At 46.9% G+C, this 16,675-nt stretch overlaps 1 protein-coding gene across 4 annotated transcripts in view; it reads right to left on the bottom strand.

Annotated features, from left to right (window-relative positions):
* Positions 1-16,675, bottom strand: part of TNC (tenascin C) — a 72,027-nt gene that overhangs the window by 36,644 nt on the left and 18,708 nt on the right. For all 4 annotated transcript variants that reach the window (XM_039561517.1, XM_020584482.2, XM_039561519.1 and 1 more), the window contains exons 2-10: positions 10,502-11,094; positions 8,326-9,546; positions 6,795-7,058; positions 5,684-5,799; positions 5,447-5,603; positions 4,591-4,860; positions 3,383-3,568; positions 2,580-2,669; positions 1,680-1,943 (exon numbers count right to left, since the gene is read on the bottom strand). In XM_039561517.1, coding sequence (XP_039417451.1) covers positions 1,680-1,943; positions 2,580-2,669; positions 3,383-3,568; positions 4,591-4,860; positions 5,447-5,603; positions 5,684-5,799; positions 6,795-7,058; positions 8,326-9,546; positions 10,502-10,964 — 3,031 coding nt within the window. In that variant the 5' untranslated portion in view covers positions 10,965-11,094. The remainder of the gene's footprint in view (positions 1-1,679; positions 1,944-2,579; positions 2,670-3,382; positions 3,569-4,590; positions 4,861-5,446; positions 5,604-5,683; positions 5,800-6,794; positions 7,059-8,325; positions 9,547-10,501; positions 11,095-16,675) is intronic.

The following is a 16,675-nucleotide window of genomic DNA, read 5'->3' as shown; positions in this document are numbered from 1 at the left end:
CCAAGGACTCTCCCCAGCGGTGCAATGGACCCAAGGTCCCTCAGAGCTCTGCGAGAGAGGGCAAAACAAGATTGTTTGGCTTAGCCTGAGGGCTTGGGACCTCCCAAGTGCTGGAACATGGATAAAGAGGAGTGTCTTGAGGGTAAATGGAAAAGCAAACTGAAGAGACCACTTGTCTTGTACTGCCCAGGCTTCCAGAGAATTTCTGCTCCCTGTGCTCTGTGTTTGGATTTGTCCATTCCTACGCAGGAGAAAGGTCACAGAGCCAGGTTATGTCAACTGCTGCTCCCAGGAGCCCACTGCAGAGCCCTCTTTGTTTACCAGTGCTCTGAGTAAAGACAGAAAGCAAATACAGGGGCCAGATGAAGGTATTTCTAAAGAAAAGAAAAAAGAAAAAGGCAAACCAGGAAAAAGAAGCCACCTTGTGAAGCTCTGGAAGCTGGTGCTGGCTGTGAGATTCCACAGCACACTGTTTCTGCCTGTTCACCAGCACTGCAGACTTCTTTGAAACCTCTCAGTCTTCCAGCAGAGAAAGTTGGGAAAACTGCAGCCTGCTTACTCCTGCCACATAAACCTTCAGCTTCCTTTCTTCTGTAAGTGCCTCAAGGCTTCCTAATTTTTCCCCACACTGGACACAGGCCTGACTTAGGCATCAAACAATTCATTCAGGACTGATGGTTTCCAGACCATGGAGCTCTCTGATGGATTGCTGTCTCCATAAAGCATTCAGAGGCTGTGCTGGCATGAATACTGCCAGGGGATATGAACCCAGCTTTGATCATTTAAGCTGTGTAGTTATTAATTTGTAAAATCCACAATGTCTGGCAGATGGTCTTTGGGGAGAAAAGGATAAACACCTTGATATCCTATCTAAGGCAAATAATTGTAGTCCAACTAATCCTGATTTCACTGTCTCTGCTCACTTAGAGCAGTTAAAACTTTGCCTCACAGGATTTAGGCTGAGAAACCTAAAGGTTCAGGACTTGTGTTCTACACTGAGATATAATTCTGTGTGCAACAAACTTTGGGTCAAAGTGTTTCAAAGATTGAACTTATTGAACAAGATTTTACAAAGGATAAAATCTTGTTCAATAAGTCCTCTGGTACTGGTCAGTGGGAGTGGTTTGCACAAATGGAGATGGCAGAAACAGACAAATGTAAGTCACAGTAGCCAGTGCAAATGGTGGCTGGAACCAGACTGGGGCAGGAGCCTTTCCCACTTTTGGATGAGAAAACTGAAACACAGCAACTCAGAGCCCCAGTGGCCCTGCTGAGCGATGATGGCCTGCTGTGAAGAGAATCAATTAGGCAGGAACAAACAATGTTAAACACATTCTGGTTGCTCTTCCTCTCAGTTTTTTGGCTGTAGAAAGCAAAACACGTTAGAAGACATGATGCACAAAAATACCCAGCCTTGTCTAAAACAAAGGATGAGTTCCACATCCACGCAGAACCAGTGGCTGAGTTCTTTGTGAGGCCTCTCAAAGGATGAGCAAGAAATCGTTGGGAACATGGAGGTGAACACAGCAGGGATGGAGATACAGAGCTACCCTTCAGTCTCTCATGCTGGCAGAGCTGTGTCTGCTCTGCCGAAGGTTCCCCAGGTATGGACTAGAAAATCAGGTGAAGTTATCCATGGGCTAGTCCTTGCCCAGTGACCACCAAAAGCTGTTACTCACCCGTGGAACCCTTGACAGTGGTAGGTTTGCTCTTGTGCCTGCCCTTCTCTGCCTGCAGGCTGATGGTGTACTCCGTGCCTGCATCCAGCCCCCGCAGCAGGAAGGAGGTGCTGTCCACAGGAACCTCCACCTCGCTCTTCTTCCCGGAGGGACCGGTGTAAACGAGGCGGTACCGGTCAAACTTGGCCACTGGCCTTCTCCAGCGAAGGGACAAGGTGGTTTCAGTGGGGTCGCTGACTTCCAAGTCCTTGGGGTTATCGAGATCTACAGGGTGAAAAAAGGCAAAGTTGAGGTGTCTCTGAACTGTTCTGGGACAGTTTTTCAGGCATCTGCAGAGTAACATCTCCACAGGGTGTCTGGCAGCAGCTCAGGGTCTGCCCACCTTCGGGACCTTTTGAAATGGGTAGAGGATGAGGATGTTCTCCTTTACAGACAAAACCAGAACAAATCTGTCCCACTTACACTTGAGAAGCAGAAGCAAAGCCTTCAGATAATCTGCCTGGAAAAAGGGGGATACTGTGAGAAAAATTCTGGATTGGAAGGTCAGTCAGGAGTACTGCAACTACTCTTTGTCACATCAACATTTTGGCCACCACCACCATTCCTGCCAGAAACCCTCATGGGTAGAGGATGGGCACAGTAATCAGTGTAAGCGTAATTATCATTAAGGAGCTCACCTGGAGATGAAACTCCCAGAACATTAAGAGGAACAGGAAAAACAAGTCAAAGTCAGAGGTCAGGACCTTTGGGGAACATTTTTTCTTTTCCTTGAGGGAAAATGTAGCAAAATGAAATCAAGAACTTCCTAAAATATCTCTTCCAGCATCTCTTAGAAAGGAAAGAGTGGTTCCACCTGAGTTGCTGCCACCTCCAGAGCACAGAGGGGATCAGGACACTCACCAGTGCCAGCATTGATGGTAGCAGGAGCACTTTCCCTGTCGTTCCTCACTGCTGTCACTCCAATGCCATATTCAGTTCCAGGCCTCAAACCTATGAGATGAGGAGAATATGAGTTCCTGTCCATGGAATATGCCTGCAGGCATTTGTTGGAGTAAGGAAGGCTGAATGGATACAAGGTAAGAGATCTGCTTTCCTCTATGCAGAGAATTGAGGTTTCTGTTGACCCTCCAGCTGACAAGTTGCAGACTGGCACCAGTGAATCCCACTCCTAGCACTTGAAAATACCTTTTGAGCTCAGGATGTGAAGCTGCTTCCACAAAGCTGCTTAGAATTAAGGGAACAGACTCATTGGATTCAGGGATGCACATGGAAGTGAAACGGTTCCATACCTTCTGCTGGCTGGTTATCCATCTGCAGGTGTGTAAATCCATTTCACACGGATTTTAATTCAATTTGGTCTACTCAAAATCATAGAATCATGGAATAGTTTGCATTGGAAGGGACATTAAATACCCTGTTCCACCCCTTGCCATGGGCAGGGACACCTCCCACTGTCCCAGGCTGCTCCAAGCCCCAATGTCCAGCCTGGCCTTGGGCACTGCCAGGGATCCAGGGGCAGCCCCAGCTTCTCTGGGCACCCTGTGCCAGGGCCTGCCCACCCTCCCAGGGAACAATTCCTTCCTAACATCGAATTTAACACTTGGAACCTCTGTTTGTACCTCCAATATGTAGTGACCACAAGCCCATTTGCTCTCTGTGTCCTGTGCAATGTGACATCGGTGACAATCTCTCCATTCCCCTACCTGTGAGTGTAGCTCTGGTTGTGGCCTGGCTGCCCTTGGGCACCGTGATCTCCACGTGGTCCCCACCAGAGATGGGGGCAAACTTAATTCGGTAATTATCGACATTGGCGTGGCTGTTCTTCCACTCCAAGGTGATACTGCTGTCGGTCTGGGACACCCGCTTCAGGTTCCTTGGAGCATCCAGGTCTGGAATCAACCAAGCAATAAAGAAATAATTAGGAATATTTCTCTTTGACAGCAGTCTCTTGAGACAGTGCTTTTCAGGAGGTGAAATGACCCATAAAGTTTCCTCTCACATGATTCCTGTTATGTCTTAAATACAACAGCCAGAGTTCCTTTAGCATGAAAAGCAGAGTTCACCAGCTTCAGTGCAAGAAATTTATCTCCTGAGACAAAAATAACATTTTCACTTGTAATAATTAGTTTTTATTACAGAACAGGCTTGTGGAAAAATATATTTGGATGAAAATACTGGTTTTCTTTATAAATACCTCAGCTTTCAAAAGGAAAAAAGAAAAAAGAACTGGTCATCTCTAGAATTTCTGTTCAGTAACATCTTGCATTCGTGGCTGGAAGGAACTCTAAGTCTCCAAAAAAAAGGTAAATATTATAGAGAAATTCAATGAGCTTTCATTTTTCACACCTACTGTAGCCTCAAATCCTGCTCCAAAATAACAACTGTATTTTATGATGAAAAGGGATGCAATTCTCAGCTCCCTTAATGCATCAAGCCTTGATAACCTGCTAAAGGACCCACACTTTCCAAAAACATTCCCAGGATTGCTGAGGAGCACAGTAAATTTATAAAAGCATGACAGGAAATATTTACAGAACTGAAGAAGAAAAAAACCAGTTCTCTGCTTCTAAACTAATTAAGCAAAGAGAAATAAGGTGGAATGAGAACTATTGAAGACATTTAGCTCTTCAGACAAATGATCCCAAGGAATTTGCTTTTTGAAGTAGGGATTTAGGGTAGAAGAGACAATAATCTAATTCCTGTTTTTAAAATACATTTAGATTCTTGTGGGGGGGTCTAAACATTTTGGTGAGCCAACAAGGCATAAAAGGCACAGGAAATCATTCTCTACTTTCATGTACCTCTAAAACTGGGCTGATTTTGTGTGGATCAGTAACTGCCAACTCCAGCAACAAGACAGAAACAGCACAGGAGGATGGGTGGTGCCTGTGTCACCTTCCCAGCCCCTTACCTGTGACAAAGACTTCCTTCACAGGGTCGCTTTCCATGTCCCCTCGACGAGAGACGAGCGTCACCTCATACTCTGTGTGCGGCCTCAGGTTCCCAATGGAATATTGGTTCTCGTCTTCAGAGAGGTCGATGGTTGTCCTGTCCCCTGGAATGTCCTTGGGGCCATAGGTGAGCTGTATGCCCTCAACTTCAGCCAAGGGTTTGGACCACGTGATGAGAGCGGTGGTGTCGGTGACATCTTTGGCCTCCACCTGGCTGGGGGCATCAAGCTCTGTTACCAAGCAAAAGAGAGAAAAAAAAGGGTTTTTTTAAAGAAATCTTGCCATGAAAGCACACACACATTCTTCTGCCTTTAATTGCTGATTCAGAGCAAAATTAAAGTTAGTATCCTCATTTACTCTCTTCCTTTTCTTCCTATAGTTTTAGGTTCCAAATGGAGTCAATCCATCAGAAGCAAATCCATCAAAACTCCTTCACACCAGAAGCTGCCAAAGGAAAGATGAGCAGGAGCTCTAAGAGCTTCTCCACCTTCGTACACTCTTCATGCAAATATCACCAGGATGAAAGGAATTCTAGTAAGAATTCAGTTCCTGCTGATGTACATCTTGAAAAAGGAATAAAGTGCCTACTGCCTGCTACCTTCTAGCTGGACATAAATTTCCTTTCTTCTTTAAACAGGTAATGTGGAGAGGAATTGTTTTTTCCTCATGTATTCTTCATTAGCAGCTCCACTACTTCCCTCTCCCTTTAATTAATTTACAGTGTAGAACTTGACTTTCTCTTGTTTAAAAACCCCCAAACTGCAGATGTTTTGTTGGTGGCCAACTAAAACCAGACCAAATACGATCTGTGCTTACTTGTGGTGATGACTTTGGACAGTCCTGGTCCTCTGGTGTTGTTCTTCACTATATGGATGGACACATTGTACTGTTGCCCAGGTGCCAAACCTGGCTGCATGTAGGATGTCTCTGGCCTTTTCAAGCTGCTGGTTATGTCACCATTATCATCCTTTTTCTGGAACACATGGGACAATCAGTGAGTACAAACATAAAAATCCAGGATTTCTCACTCTGGATGTGAAAGTGCTTCCTCACCATATTATGGAAGACCAGCTCCCAGCCATCAAAAGAAAAGTTCAGAGGGTCCCACTCCACCTGGACGGATGTTTCCCGAACAGATTTGAATTTCAGACCTTCTGGAGCAGGCAGATCTGTGGCAGAAAAAAGGGATATCCTCACATGAACAGCAAATTCCCATAAATAGGGCACTGGGGTGGGACATATTTCCACCACTAGAAATATCTGCCAGGTAGGATCTGCAGCTGAGGTGGTTAAACTGTCCTCAGATCCAGTTACTGTGGCTTTGGAGAGACTTTCCTGAGCTGGTTTACATGTCATCTTAGAATAGAATTTTACCCTTGAAATCTCTTTTTTGTGCCCTCTTGAAAGAAGGCTGGTGTGGACTTTGGCAGTCAGGAGAGCTGAATCCTGCCCCAGCTCTCTAGAAATGAGCTCAGTGACAGAAGGCGAGCATCTTTTGATATTGGGATGTTTAGATATGACAGGGATGTGCACAAAACAAAAGGGAAGATGAACAACAGAAGGACAGACAGGCAGATAAAAGGTAAGGTGCAGTAAAACAGTGAAGATGCAAAACAAATATAACCTCCATTTTAGCCAAAATAGTTTGAATTCAAGTGATTTCATACTGCTCATTTACATGCTGCTACGTTTTTACCTTTTTCTCAGGAAGACTTACCAGAATTTTAAAATGCACATTATAATAAAGAAATGTGCATTATAATAAAGAAATGTGCATTATAATAAAGAAGCTAAGGTCCTTAATTCACAAAGACCCCATATTGAGAGACACTGAGAGCAGAAGAGCTTGTGAACTGTGCTTCTAACGCAGTCCCTGGCATTGGAAAAAAGTAGAAAATGAAAGTGCAGAAGGCTGTTTTTTCCAGGCCAACATTTGAATTGAAAGTAGAAAAAACCAAAAGAATTAATGTGCCAAAAAAGGGATGTAAATCAATACTGATCAAGTCTGAACTGAAAATAGAAAATGCAAAATAAATACAGCCAAAAAAGGGATGCAAGTCAACATACAGGAACCGAAAATAGAAAATACAAAATAAGCAACATCCCAAAATAGGGATGCAAAGGAAATAGACAAAAGGATGAATACAGGAAATATTAAACTCACATGTGGCTACCCTGGCGCTGACTGGAATGCTCTTCTTGTTTTTAAGGATTGCAAAGACACGGATGAAGTACTCCACCCCCGGCTCCAGCTCATGGATGGTGGCGGCTGTGTGGTTTCCTGGCACGGTGAACTGCATGTCCAAGCCCCCACTGCTGGTGGGGACGTAGGTGACGAGGTACTCATTGACGAGGTTCTCATGCTTCCACTCCAGATTGACAGTTTTATCCGTCACGTTGGTCACAGTCAGCTCAGTTGGAGGAGACACTGGGAATGGGAGAGGGAAAAAGAAGCCAAAGTGAAGTTATAAGAAGTTCTCAAGGCTCAGGAAATAATGACTTGCCCAGTTTCACATTTTCCCAGCAGCGGTTCCTAAGGCTCATCTCGCACACAGGGAATGGGGAAGGCATGTCCCACAAATTAGCTGCTGAGGAAAGGAATGCTCAGCTGATGGAGACTACAGACATTTCCAGAACCCACGGGCCAATTTCTGCTCTCACACTTGCACACAACCTCTGGCTGACTGTGTTCCAGCTGCTCCTCTCATGGCTGCAGCACAAGACTGCTGTAGCTGGGTCCCGAGGGATTCAGATGTTTAATTCAACTGCCAGCAGCACGTGAATGTAGAGCTACAAGTCCTGGGATTTGCACAGATTTTCCAAAGTAAAATAAAATATTTTTATTTGAGTAAATACTTACAATAGATTTGCCTGTGTAAGATCACAAAGTGGGGCTTAGGCATCTTTCAGAAGGTGGAGATGAAAGATGGGAATTTCTTTTAAAGGCTTTTCATTGTCTTTTATAGTGTTCCCAACCCCAAAGTACTCTTTGATTACTCTACCAAAATTTAGTTTCCCAATTTCTCCCCGGGGATCTACTAAAGAAAACGACCTCATTTATGGTGTATTGCCTGTCACTATCAGGCTGCCAGAATTTCCTATCAATTTCCATAGAGTCAGTGGTCCTGGGAAACCAAGCATGTGACTTTATACCTAAGTTTCCACTCCAGCTGATCTCATGATTTTCCTCTAAGCTTCTGTCAGATCTAATATACACAGCTCCATATATACATATATATATAAACACACACACACACACACACATGTGGAGTAAGAAGACTCTGGAACATGTCCCTTTTCCCCTTAGCTAGAACAACTTCTTTCAGCTTTTTTTTCTGGCATCAAGAGGTGCTATGAGAAACTGAAGGGTCATGGTAACAAATCCCAGCCAGTGTTGGCTACAGCATCAGTGACATTGTGGTGGGAACAGAAATAGAGAGAACAAAGGGACTGCAACACCATCATCGGCCTGTTGTCTTGGCAACGACCAAAAGTCACCAGAAACTGCTACACTGCTTCGTCCCGACAATTCAGGGATGCCAAAATCTGCTGGTGTTGCTGCATCTCTTTTCCTGCTGTTTGGACTATGTTGGAAAAGCAGCAAGAGGGCCCAGCTCTAATGGAAAAGCTTCAGAGAGCCTCCAAGGCTGCTGGATGGCCCAGGGGGAAGCAGTTCAGCGGGACATCGCACCTACCATCAGAGCAGTCGTCCCCGATGTACCCATCCTCGCAGACACAGCGCCCGTCCACGCAGCGCCCCGCGTTGTGGCAGTCGCTGGGGCAGGAGCGCTCCCGGCAGTCCTCGCCCACGAAGCCCTCGTGGCACACGCAGCGCCCGTCAACGCAGCGCCCACGCCCGTGGCAGTCGTTGGGGCAGGCCAGCTCTCCGCAGTCCTCTCCTGTGAAGCCATTGTCACACTTGCACTGTCCCTCCACGCAGCGCCCACGGTTGTGGCAGTCGTGGGGGCAGCGCAGCTCCGCACAGTCCTCGCCCGTGTACCCCTCATCGCACACGCACTGCCCGTTGACGCACAGCCCGCGGTTGTGGCAGTCGCTGGGGCACCGCAGCTGGCCGCAGTCGTCCCCGGTGAAGCCCTCGTGGCACACGCACTGCCCGTTCTCGCAGCGCCCACGGCTGTGGCAGTCGTTGGGGCAGCGCAGCTCCCCGCAGTCCTCTCCGATGAAGCCCTCGTGGCACACGCACTGCCCGTTCTCGCAGCGCCCGCGGTTGTGGCAATCGTTGGGACACCGCAGCTCCGCACAGTCCTCGCCCAGGTACCCCTCGTGGCACACGCAGCGCCCGCCCACGCAGCGCCCGCGGTTGTGGCAATCGTTGGGACACCGCAGCTGGCCACAGTCGTCGCCCACAAACCCCTCGTAGCACACGCACAGCCCGTTCTCGCAGCGCCCGTTGCCGTGGCAGTTGTTGGGGCAGGTGAGCTCCCCGCAGTCCTCGCCGGTGAACCCCTCCTCGCAGAAGCAGGTGCCGTTCACGCAGCGCCCGCGGTCGTAGCAGTCGTTGGGGCAGATGAGCTCGCTGCAGTCCTCGCCGGTGTAGCCCTCGTCGCACACGCACTCGCTGTCCACGCAGCGCCCGCGGCCGTGGCAGTTGTGGGGGCACAGGGGCACGCTGCAGTCCTCACCCACAAAGCCCTCGTGGCACAGGCAGCGCCCGCCCACGCAGCGCCCGTGGGTACCGCAGCCCTGGGCGCAGAGCTCCTGGCTGCAGTCCGGGCCCGTGTAGCCCTCGAAGCACACGCACAGCCCGTCCACGCACTTGCCCTGGTCGTTGCAGTCGGAGGGACACGAGGCCTGGCTGCAGTTGGGGCCCTTCCAGCCCGGCTCGCAGACGCAGCCGCAGATCTCGATGCTGTAGTTGCCGTGCCCGCTGCAATAGGGTGTGGTGTCCAGGCGACCTGTACCAATGATCCCAAAAACTCATTACTCCCTTGGCATGAAGATGCCTTAGGCCAGCGCGGCACATATGACCTAAAAGGACTCTGAGTTTGCTAGTTCCCTACAGGACATCAGTTTTTTAAGTTTTTAAATGAGAATATCTCTTGCTTCCTCCAGCTAGATTTACTTTACCAGGAAAGCTTTAATTTGCTCTAATGCCAGGGAAGAGCCCCTGCCAATGACTTGGCAATTGAGCATGCTGGATTCCTCATCCCTTCTCAAAATCCTCTTCCATTGACTGAGCAGCTTTCCTGACTGCTTCATTAGGGCATGCACCATGAAACATCATTCCTCCATTCACCCCAGAACACAAAAAAGCCAGGCAGCACTTTGTGTCATCGCTGTATCAGCAACTGGGAGGCCACTCTGAGCTCAGAGGGACACATCACTCTGAAGAAGACTTGTGTTTCTTCTCTTGCATGACCAACCCCTTCCCTCAATTTAAAAACCAACCAGACAGACACATTTTTCCCTCTTCTATAACTATTTGTGCTTGTCTATTGCCTTATGTCCTGCCGTATTTTTATTGGTCTCTACTAAAGAAAACTTGGAAGCAAAAATGGTTACATTGGCAGCTTCCTCAAGGGGACAAAAAGTGGAGCCAAGAGCTTGGACTGTGTGAGTTTTAATCTTAACTCTGACACAGGTTGTCACCATGCCCAAGTGCCATCCATGCTCAATGCCACAGCTACAAAGGGTCCCAGGCCAACTCCTGACCCACAGGTCTGTAAAGCCGTGGAACTGTGAATGGATGTACCTTGCACGCTGGCCAAACACATTCCCAGTTTTGATTACGTTTCAAATTTAACTGGTTGACTTGTGCTCATTCTTGAAACAGATTGGAGTATCACTCTAAACAACATCTACAGCCAGCACAAGAATTTCCCCCAAGAGCAGCTCCCCAGCCTGCCTTACCTTCTACTGCCTGGGAATTAGGACAGCATCCAGCCCCGCTGGCACACTGCTCCCTCAGGGAGGAGACCAGCCCCTCCAGCTCCTCTAGTCTGCTCAGCAGATCCTTAATGTCTGGGGCAGCTGCACAGCCACAAGCCCGGCGGGGAATGTTAATCCTGTGAGTGAAGACAATCTGGTTCCCCTCATTCACCGTGTGCTCCTCGTAGTTCTTGATGGGCTCAATTTCCGCCTTCAGGTCAGCGTCGCCGCTCGCCGTGTCCAGGTCCACAGAGCAGAGGGAGCCAACGGGCAGCTTAATGTTGTAGACGTGGTTAAAAACCACAGGCTGGTTGTCCTCTGGCAAGGTCACGTTCAGCCCAGTCTCCCTCTTCTGCCTGATAATTCTCTTGATGAGTCCCCCAGTGACGTGCTGGGACAGCAAAGCGAGGATGGCGCAGGCCAAGACCCAGCTGGGGAGTCCCATTGTGGTGCCCGGTTCCCTTTCGAGGCTGAGAGAGTCTTAGGTCTGCTTGGCCTTGGTAATCTGGAGCAGAAATTGAAGAGCCAGGTCAAACCACGCTGGATATCCTTTTCTTTCCCGGTGTGTTTGTTTCCTAAAAGAAGAAGGAACAGTGTAAGGGATGAACTGCAGCTGCACCACCTATTGGAGGTGTGACACTGCTCGTGTGCTGCATCCTCAGAGAACAGGACCATCACTTCACCCAAGCTGCTGAGCTTGCTCTGATATATAACAACAGTGGTTTTCCAGGATCTCTGTGATTCTGAAGCAAATGCCACCAGACATGAAGAAAGCTGCTGTTATTTCCAGGTTAGAGCTACTACAGGGTGTTGTAGAAAGTTCAACTGCCTCAAGCAGAAGACTGGGGCAAAGACACCTGCTGAGTCTCAGCTCAGCTGAAAACAGAGGTAAATAAAATAAATACATGTTCTGTTATGGTTTAACCAATGTTAAATTCTGTATTTCCTTCACCCCTCCACTGCTTGAAGCTTGCTGAAGGTTGGACCGTTTAAGAAGCTTGACACATTGTCAAAAGGTGCATCAACACCACCAGCTCATTCCATCCCTTTTCTATATGTTTTAAATTACTCCAGTTGCTGCGGAATCTGAACTCCAGGGCTTGTAGCTCCATAGTAAGTTCCACTATGTGATGATTTATCTAGAGCATGAAGATAAATGGAGCTCTCTGCAGGTGGAAGGTTCTGGTGTCAGTGCTTGTATCACAGGGATATTTCAGTATAAAAGTAGTGAGACACAGGAGAAGCTGAGACTCCAACGACAGAGACAGCAATAAAACTACATGTGTAAAAATGCCTTTTTAGCAGCCAATCTCCCTTTCCACCAGGCAGCTTTTCCCACTGTCTGATCTTTCCTCAGCCTTAACACAATAACTCGTGTATGGTTACAAGCACCTGGCTGGGCTCTACAGCTCTTCCTGAACCTCTTTCTTTTCAATTAGCTCCGATATTTCCTCTTCCTCCTCAGTCTGTGCTTGTTCCTTTTCAGTGGAGTGAGCCAGGGGAGCGGAAAGACATCCATTGACTTCTGTGCAGGATAACCCCTCAGCATGTAGAGAGAGGAGCCAAAGCAGTAATGGACTGTCTGAACAAGCACACTTAATAAATGTCATCTCAACGTTTGTTTTCCTTCCCTCTCCCAGAAAGGCTTGGTTTAATGGTGAGATCGGTGACTGTGCTTTCAGTGGTTGTGAGCTGTGAAATGCCAGTAACGGAGGAAACACCAATTTATTCTCTAAACATCATAGTTTTGATGCTAATTTATCTGTCAGATGAGAGACCAGCCTCTTCCACCCTTCTGCTTGCCCCAAAATGGAGGGATTGTTCTTCCTGTGCTATCCCAGCTGCTTTTGTGAGGGAATGACAATCATACATCAGACACTTCACTGAAGTTTAGTGGGTTTTGTAGGCAACGTTGAGCTCACAAAGGGCAAACTTCGCCCCTTTTAACTGGAGAATAAATCAGAACTAAACGAGCAGAAGGGAAGGCTTTTTCCCTGTCATGGAAAACCATTCAGCTTTAAGGCATTTCTAACACTTACCCCGTTTGCTCAAATATTTCTGCAAGCCCTGCCTGCACCAGAAGAGATCACAAGGTTGTTAATAAAGAGTAACAGAGACAGACATGGTCCAGGTCTCATTTCTGACTCAATCTCTAAACTGGGTTGCCAGTTCATGAAACATGTTCAGGACTGTATTTGAAGTGGGATTTTGGTCTCGAGCACTCCCACCTGGGTTTTGCAAACTGCTTCCCATGCAATTCCATGTGCTGCTATGCACTTTTTGCCCCAGGACAAGGTCATTACAGCCAAAATTGGTGCCTAACCCTCAAGTAGTCATTAAAGGCAAAAGCAGCTTGACAGATGGATCACCAATGGAAAATGGAACAAACTGGAGGCAGCTCTGCATCTAATTCTCACTGAATTTTAGTGGAAGTTGAGCATCCATTTCCTTATGGCTTTTGTAAATCCCAGCCTACAGGAATATGGGCCATTCCCAAACCAAGGAAATTGCACTTTTTTCTGCTGCTGACCGGTGCGAGCTGACAAATCACTTAATGATGGTACAAACTGATTTCTTTAATATGCCTGGAAAATGAAAAACCAGCTCTGGAAAGAGCCACTGTCATTGTCACCTTCACTACTGATGAAATCCACGTGAACACCAGAACTTTGAGTGGCGCTGCATTAGAGGCAGCCAAACCTCTCAGCCCATAGATGATACTGGAAGAATGAATGTGTCTTGGCTGATGTCCTTTTGAAGTTTCTGGAGAAACGTTGTGGTGGTCTAGGAGCAGCATTCCGTGCCTGCTCTGTGACCCCAATGCTTTGACACCTGGTGTGATGCCTGAGCAATTTAATTCATCCCCATCAGGTGTTTCCCATCCCATCTGCCAAGGGCCCAGCAGCATTAGCTGAGCTCCACTCCTGGGTCTGACATCTACAAAACCAGACACCTTCCTCCAATTATTTATACATGTCCATGGTCTTGGCAGGGAGAACAAAGAGGACACCCTTCTCTCCAACCCCAACTCCTCAAACAACAGCTCCCACCACAATGGACCACCCGGGAGCAGCAGAGAAATGAAGCCACAGCGACTGCCAGGCTCTGTTGTCCCTTCATTTTTCCTCATCTTCCCTTCCAAACAGCTCGTGTAGATTGTATTTTAAAGCTGCCTCTTGGAGAAATCCTCTCAATATTTTCTTTGCAGACATCAACTGCTGAATTATTTAGGGGCACCTAAAAGTCTTGCAGTAAGGGTTGGCAAAAGATGACCCTTCCCAGCATGAGTTTGGCTTTGTGGTCTCTCAGAGGAGCTGGCTGATGTCTGATACCTCTCAGGTAGGTTTGTATGACCCAGAGTATTTCTATTTTTACAAATATTTTGTCTAATAGAGAACACCACTCATCCTAATGAGCTGTGCCCTCAGGTCTTCCTGCTACCCTGAGTACAAAAATCCTGGCAACGATGATGTGGATGGTGTGCAAAATGTTCTGCTTGTCACGCAGGACAATAAATCTGGAGCTCATGTCCTCCCCATCTGATCATTGGCACCTTTCCACCCTCCTTGGGCAGAGTTATCTCCTGCTCTCCTGCTCCCCGAGTACAACCTCAATATAAATAAGAAGAAAAGGTGTTGTGGCCTCTCACACATCTTAAATATCTGATTAAAAAATAGAGATTATGAATTGAGAAGCAAATCATAGCATCTCTGCAGTACCAGCTGGGGCAAAAGGAGATTCAGGTTAAAAAAAAAAAAATTGTCATATAAACAGTAACTTTAAAAGTCAGATTTTAACCAAAGAGCAGAAAAAGGCTATTTCTAGAAAGCACTCCTTAAAAACCTGATCACTGCCTGGTGATACACGTAATAATATGTGGTGGAAGTAAGATGGACTGTCAGTTGCACAAAGGGAAGGAATAATTTTCATTTCCACTGCAGCCCTTTCATCTGAAGATCTGAAAGCACATCACAATCTGGCTGTCAAAAGCTGAAAAAATGTTATTAAAATGGGTTATTTCTTTGTTTAGACATTCCCCCCTTCCCCTCGCCCCCCTCCTGGCATCAGAACTTTTTCAGGACCTTTCCATTTAATTAGAAATTTGTTTCTTAATAGGAAATTTTCAATCAATCTTGAAAAAAGCCCCAGGAATCCCGACTCCTGGGGAATACTAAGCAAAGGTAATGTATGAATATTTCCCTTTCCCAAAGCCATATTTGCTGGAAAGCAGCAGGTGTGAGAAACTAAATTAATGTCTGCATACTTTAAAGTCCTGGTGTAGCAATCCAGTCTCTCCTGAACGTTCAGGGGTGGCAGAGTTGTGAGATGATTTGTGGGTATGTGGGATGATAAATATGCAGATGAGAGCCCTGTGCAATTTTAATCAAAACAGATTGCAGCAAGGAAGGAATGGAGGTGTTAGAAACGATCTCAGCTGTCCTTCCTAACGAAGGCAGAAGGCTGATTAGATTTTCTCAGACACTCTCTACATGTCATGACTTGGAAATTAGACATGAAAATGGCAGGGAAAAAAGAGAGGAAAAGAAGGAAGCAATTCCTGTCTAAGCAGATACTTCCAACATTACAGCAGGAGGGGATCAAATATTGTCAGCACATACTGGATTTGAGCACATCTTGTTAAAATCTGGGCAAAACAGCAGCGGGCTGGGTTCTGACAGGGAGGAAGACTCTGCTGGAGAAGAGCCAAAGCCCTCTCCAGGGAACACAACAAGGAGCAGTTTGAGGTTTGTCGATTGCTAACCCCAGAATAGTTTTCTGTGATCTGTTAACTGCAGGAACTTCACATTTCCAGAGTTTCCACCAAGGCGTGCTCCATGTGTCCCCTCCAGCCTGGGGTGCCCAGCAGAGCACACGTGAAGGCACTGGCACCACGTTATCACTGTGCCCCTCTCCTTATCCACTGCCACAAAGACCAAAGAGCCACAGCAGGATTGGCTCTGACCCAGATCTTTCCCTCTCTGCACACCTGGGGGATTGGTGCATTTTCTGCAAGGAATACAAGCAGTGCTGTTACACAGGACTCCTAAACTGAGACCATCTGCCAGAGGGCATTTCCACAAGGCAAGGCCTCAGAAGATGCAACCTTTCAAAGCCAAAGTGCTGCTGTGGTTTTGCCAAGAGCTTGTGACTCCCGAGGCTCCAGGAATCTTCTCCAGCAGAAGTGGATTAAGGCTGAAGTCAATTGAAATGTTCTCAAAGCAAGGGACTGGGGGGGCCCTGGAAGTTTTCACATGAGAGGCCAAAACATGAACAGCTCTGACTTCATCATCTTCCACTGCTGTTTCCACACATTCATAACTGCAGAAAATCATTTTCTTTCCATTCCCAATTCCAACAGGGCAAAGGAATCAGCAGGGATACTCAGTGTAGGTCAAACTACATTAAATCACAGTGGAGAGCAGAAATTCATAACAGTCCTAAGCCATCAGTCCTGAACCTTTTCAGCAGAAATGATCAAAGCCAAATTGTCGCCTTTTTTCCCCCCCCTCTTTATTTACACTGTATCCGTTCTAAGGAGAGGAATTTCAGGGCAGCTGCATTCAGAGTAATTCAGAAAATCTGCTGTGTTCCCCAAGGCTCCCGGAGATTGTGGGTGCAAAGAAGTGTGGCAATTGTTTCAACCCCAATCAGACCCTGCAGATATGAATAGACCCTGAGGGTGTGAAACTCCAAAGGGAAATTTTCATAATTCAGCAATTTTCTTCAAAGTCTTAAATCAACTGCATGAAGAGGTGAAAAGAGGGTCATAACTTTCAAAGGGGACAGAAAGAAGCTGATTGCCTTTTTCTAAATGGTTCTAACAGATAAAATGCACAGTGATAAGCAGGAATCCATCCAGGTTCCAGGTTGAGGACTTACCTTTAATTTACAGTCAAACAGCTTCACTTCTACCTCCATGGCCAGGTCATAAAGAATAAACATCCTGCAAATGCTCTGCTGTTTTCTAGATAAGAAATCCCACATCTGGAAAGCCCACACAAAACTGTGGATCCAGGCTCAGTGACCTCCCTTTAATAAATAGCAACATGTGAATAGAAAACCTTTGCCACCCCACCTACGCCAGATTTTCAGACTACAGCTCTTCCTGGAAATTACAAAGGGAGATAAGCATTAACCAAACTGATCTGGCTGTCT

The sequence above is a fragment of the Corvus cornix genome, chromosome 17 (assembly GCF_000738735.6).
Source record: "Corvus cornix cornix isolate S_Up_H32 chromosome 17, ASM73873v5, whole genome shotgun sequence".
NCBI lineage: Eukaryota > Metazoa > Chordata > Aves > Passeriformes > Corvidae > Corvus > Corvus cornix.
The sequence above is the reverse complement of the archived record's forward strand: the minus strand, read 5'-3'. Positions and strand labels throughout refer to the sequence as shown.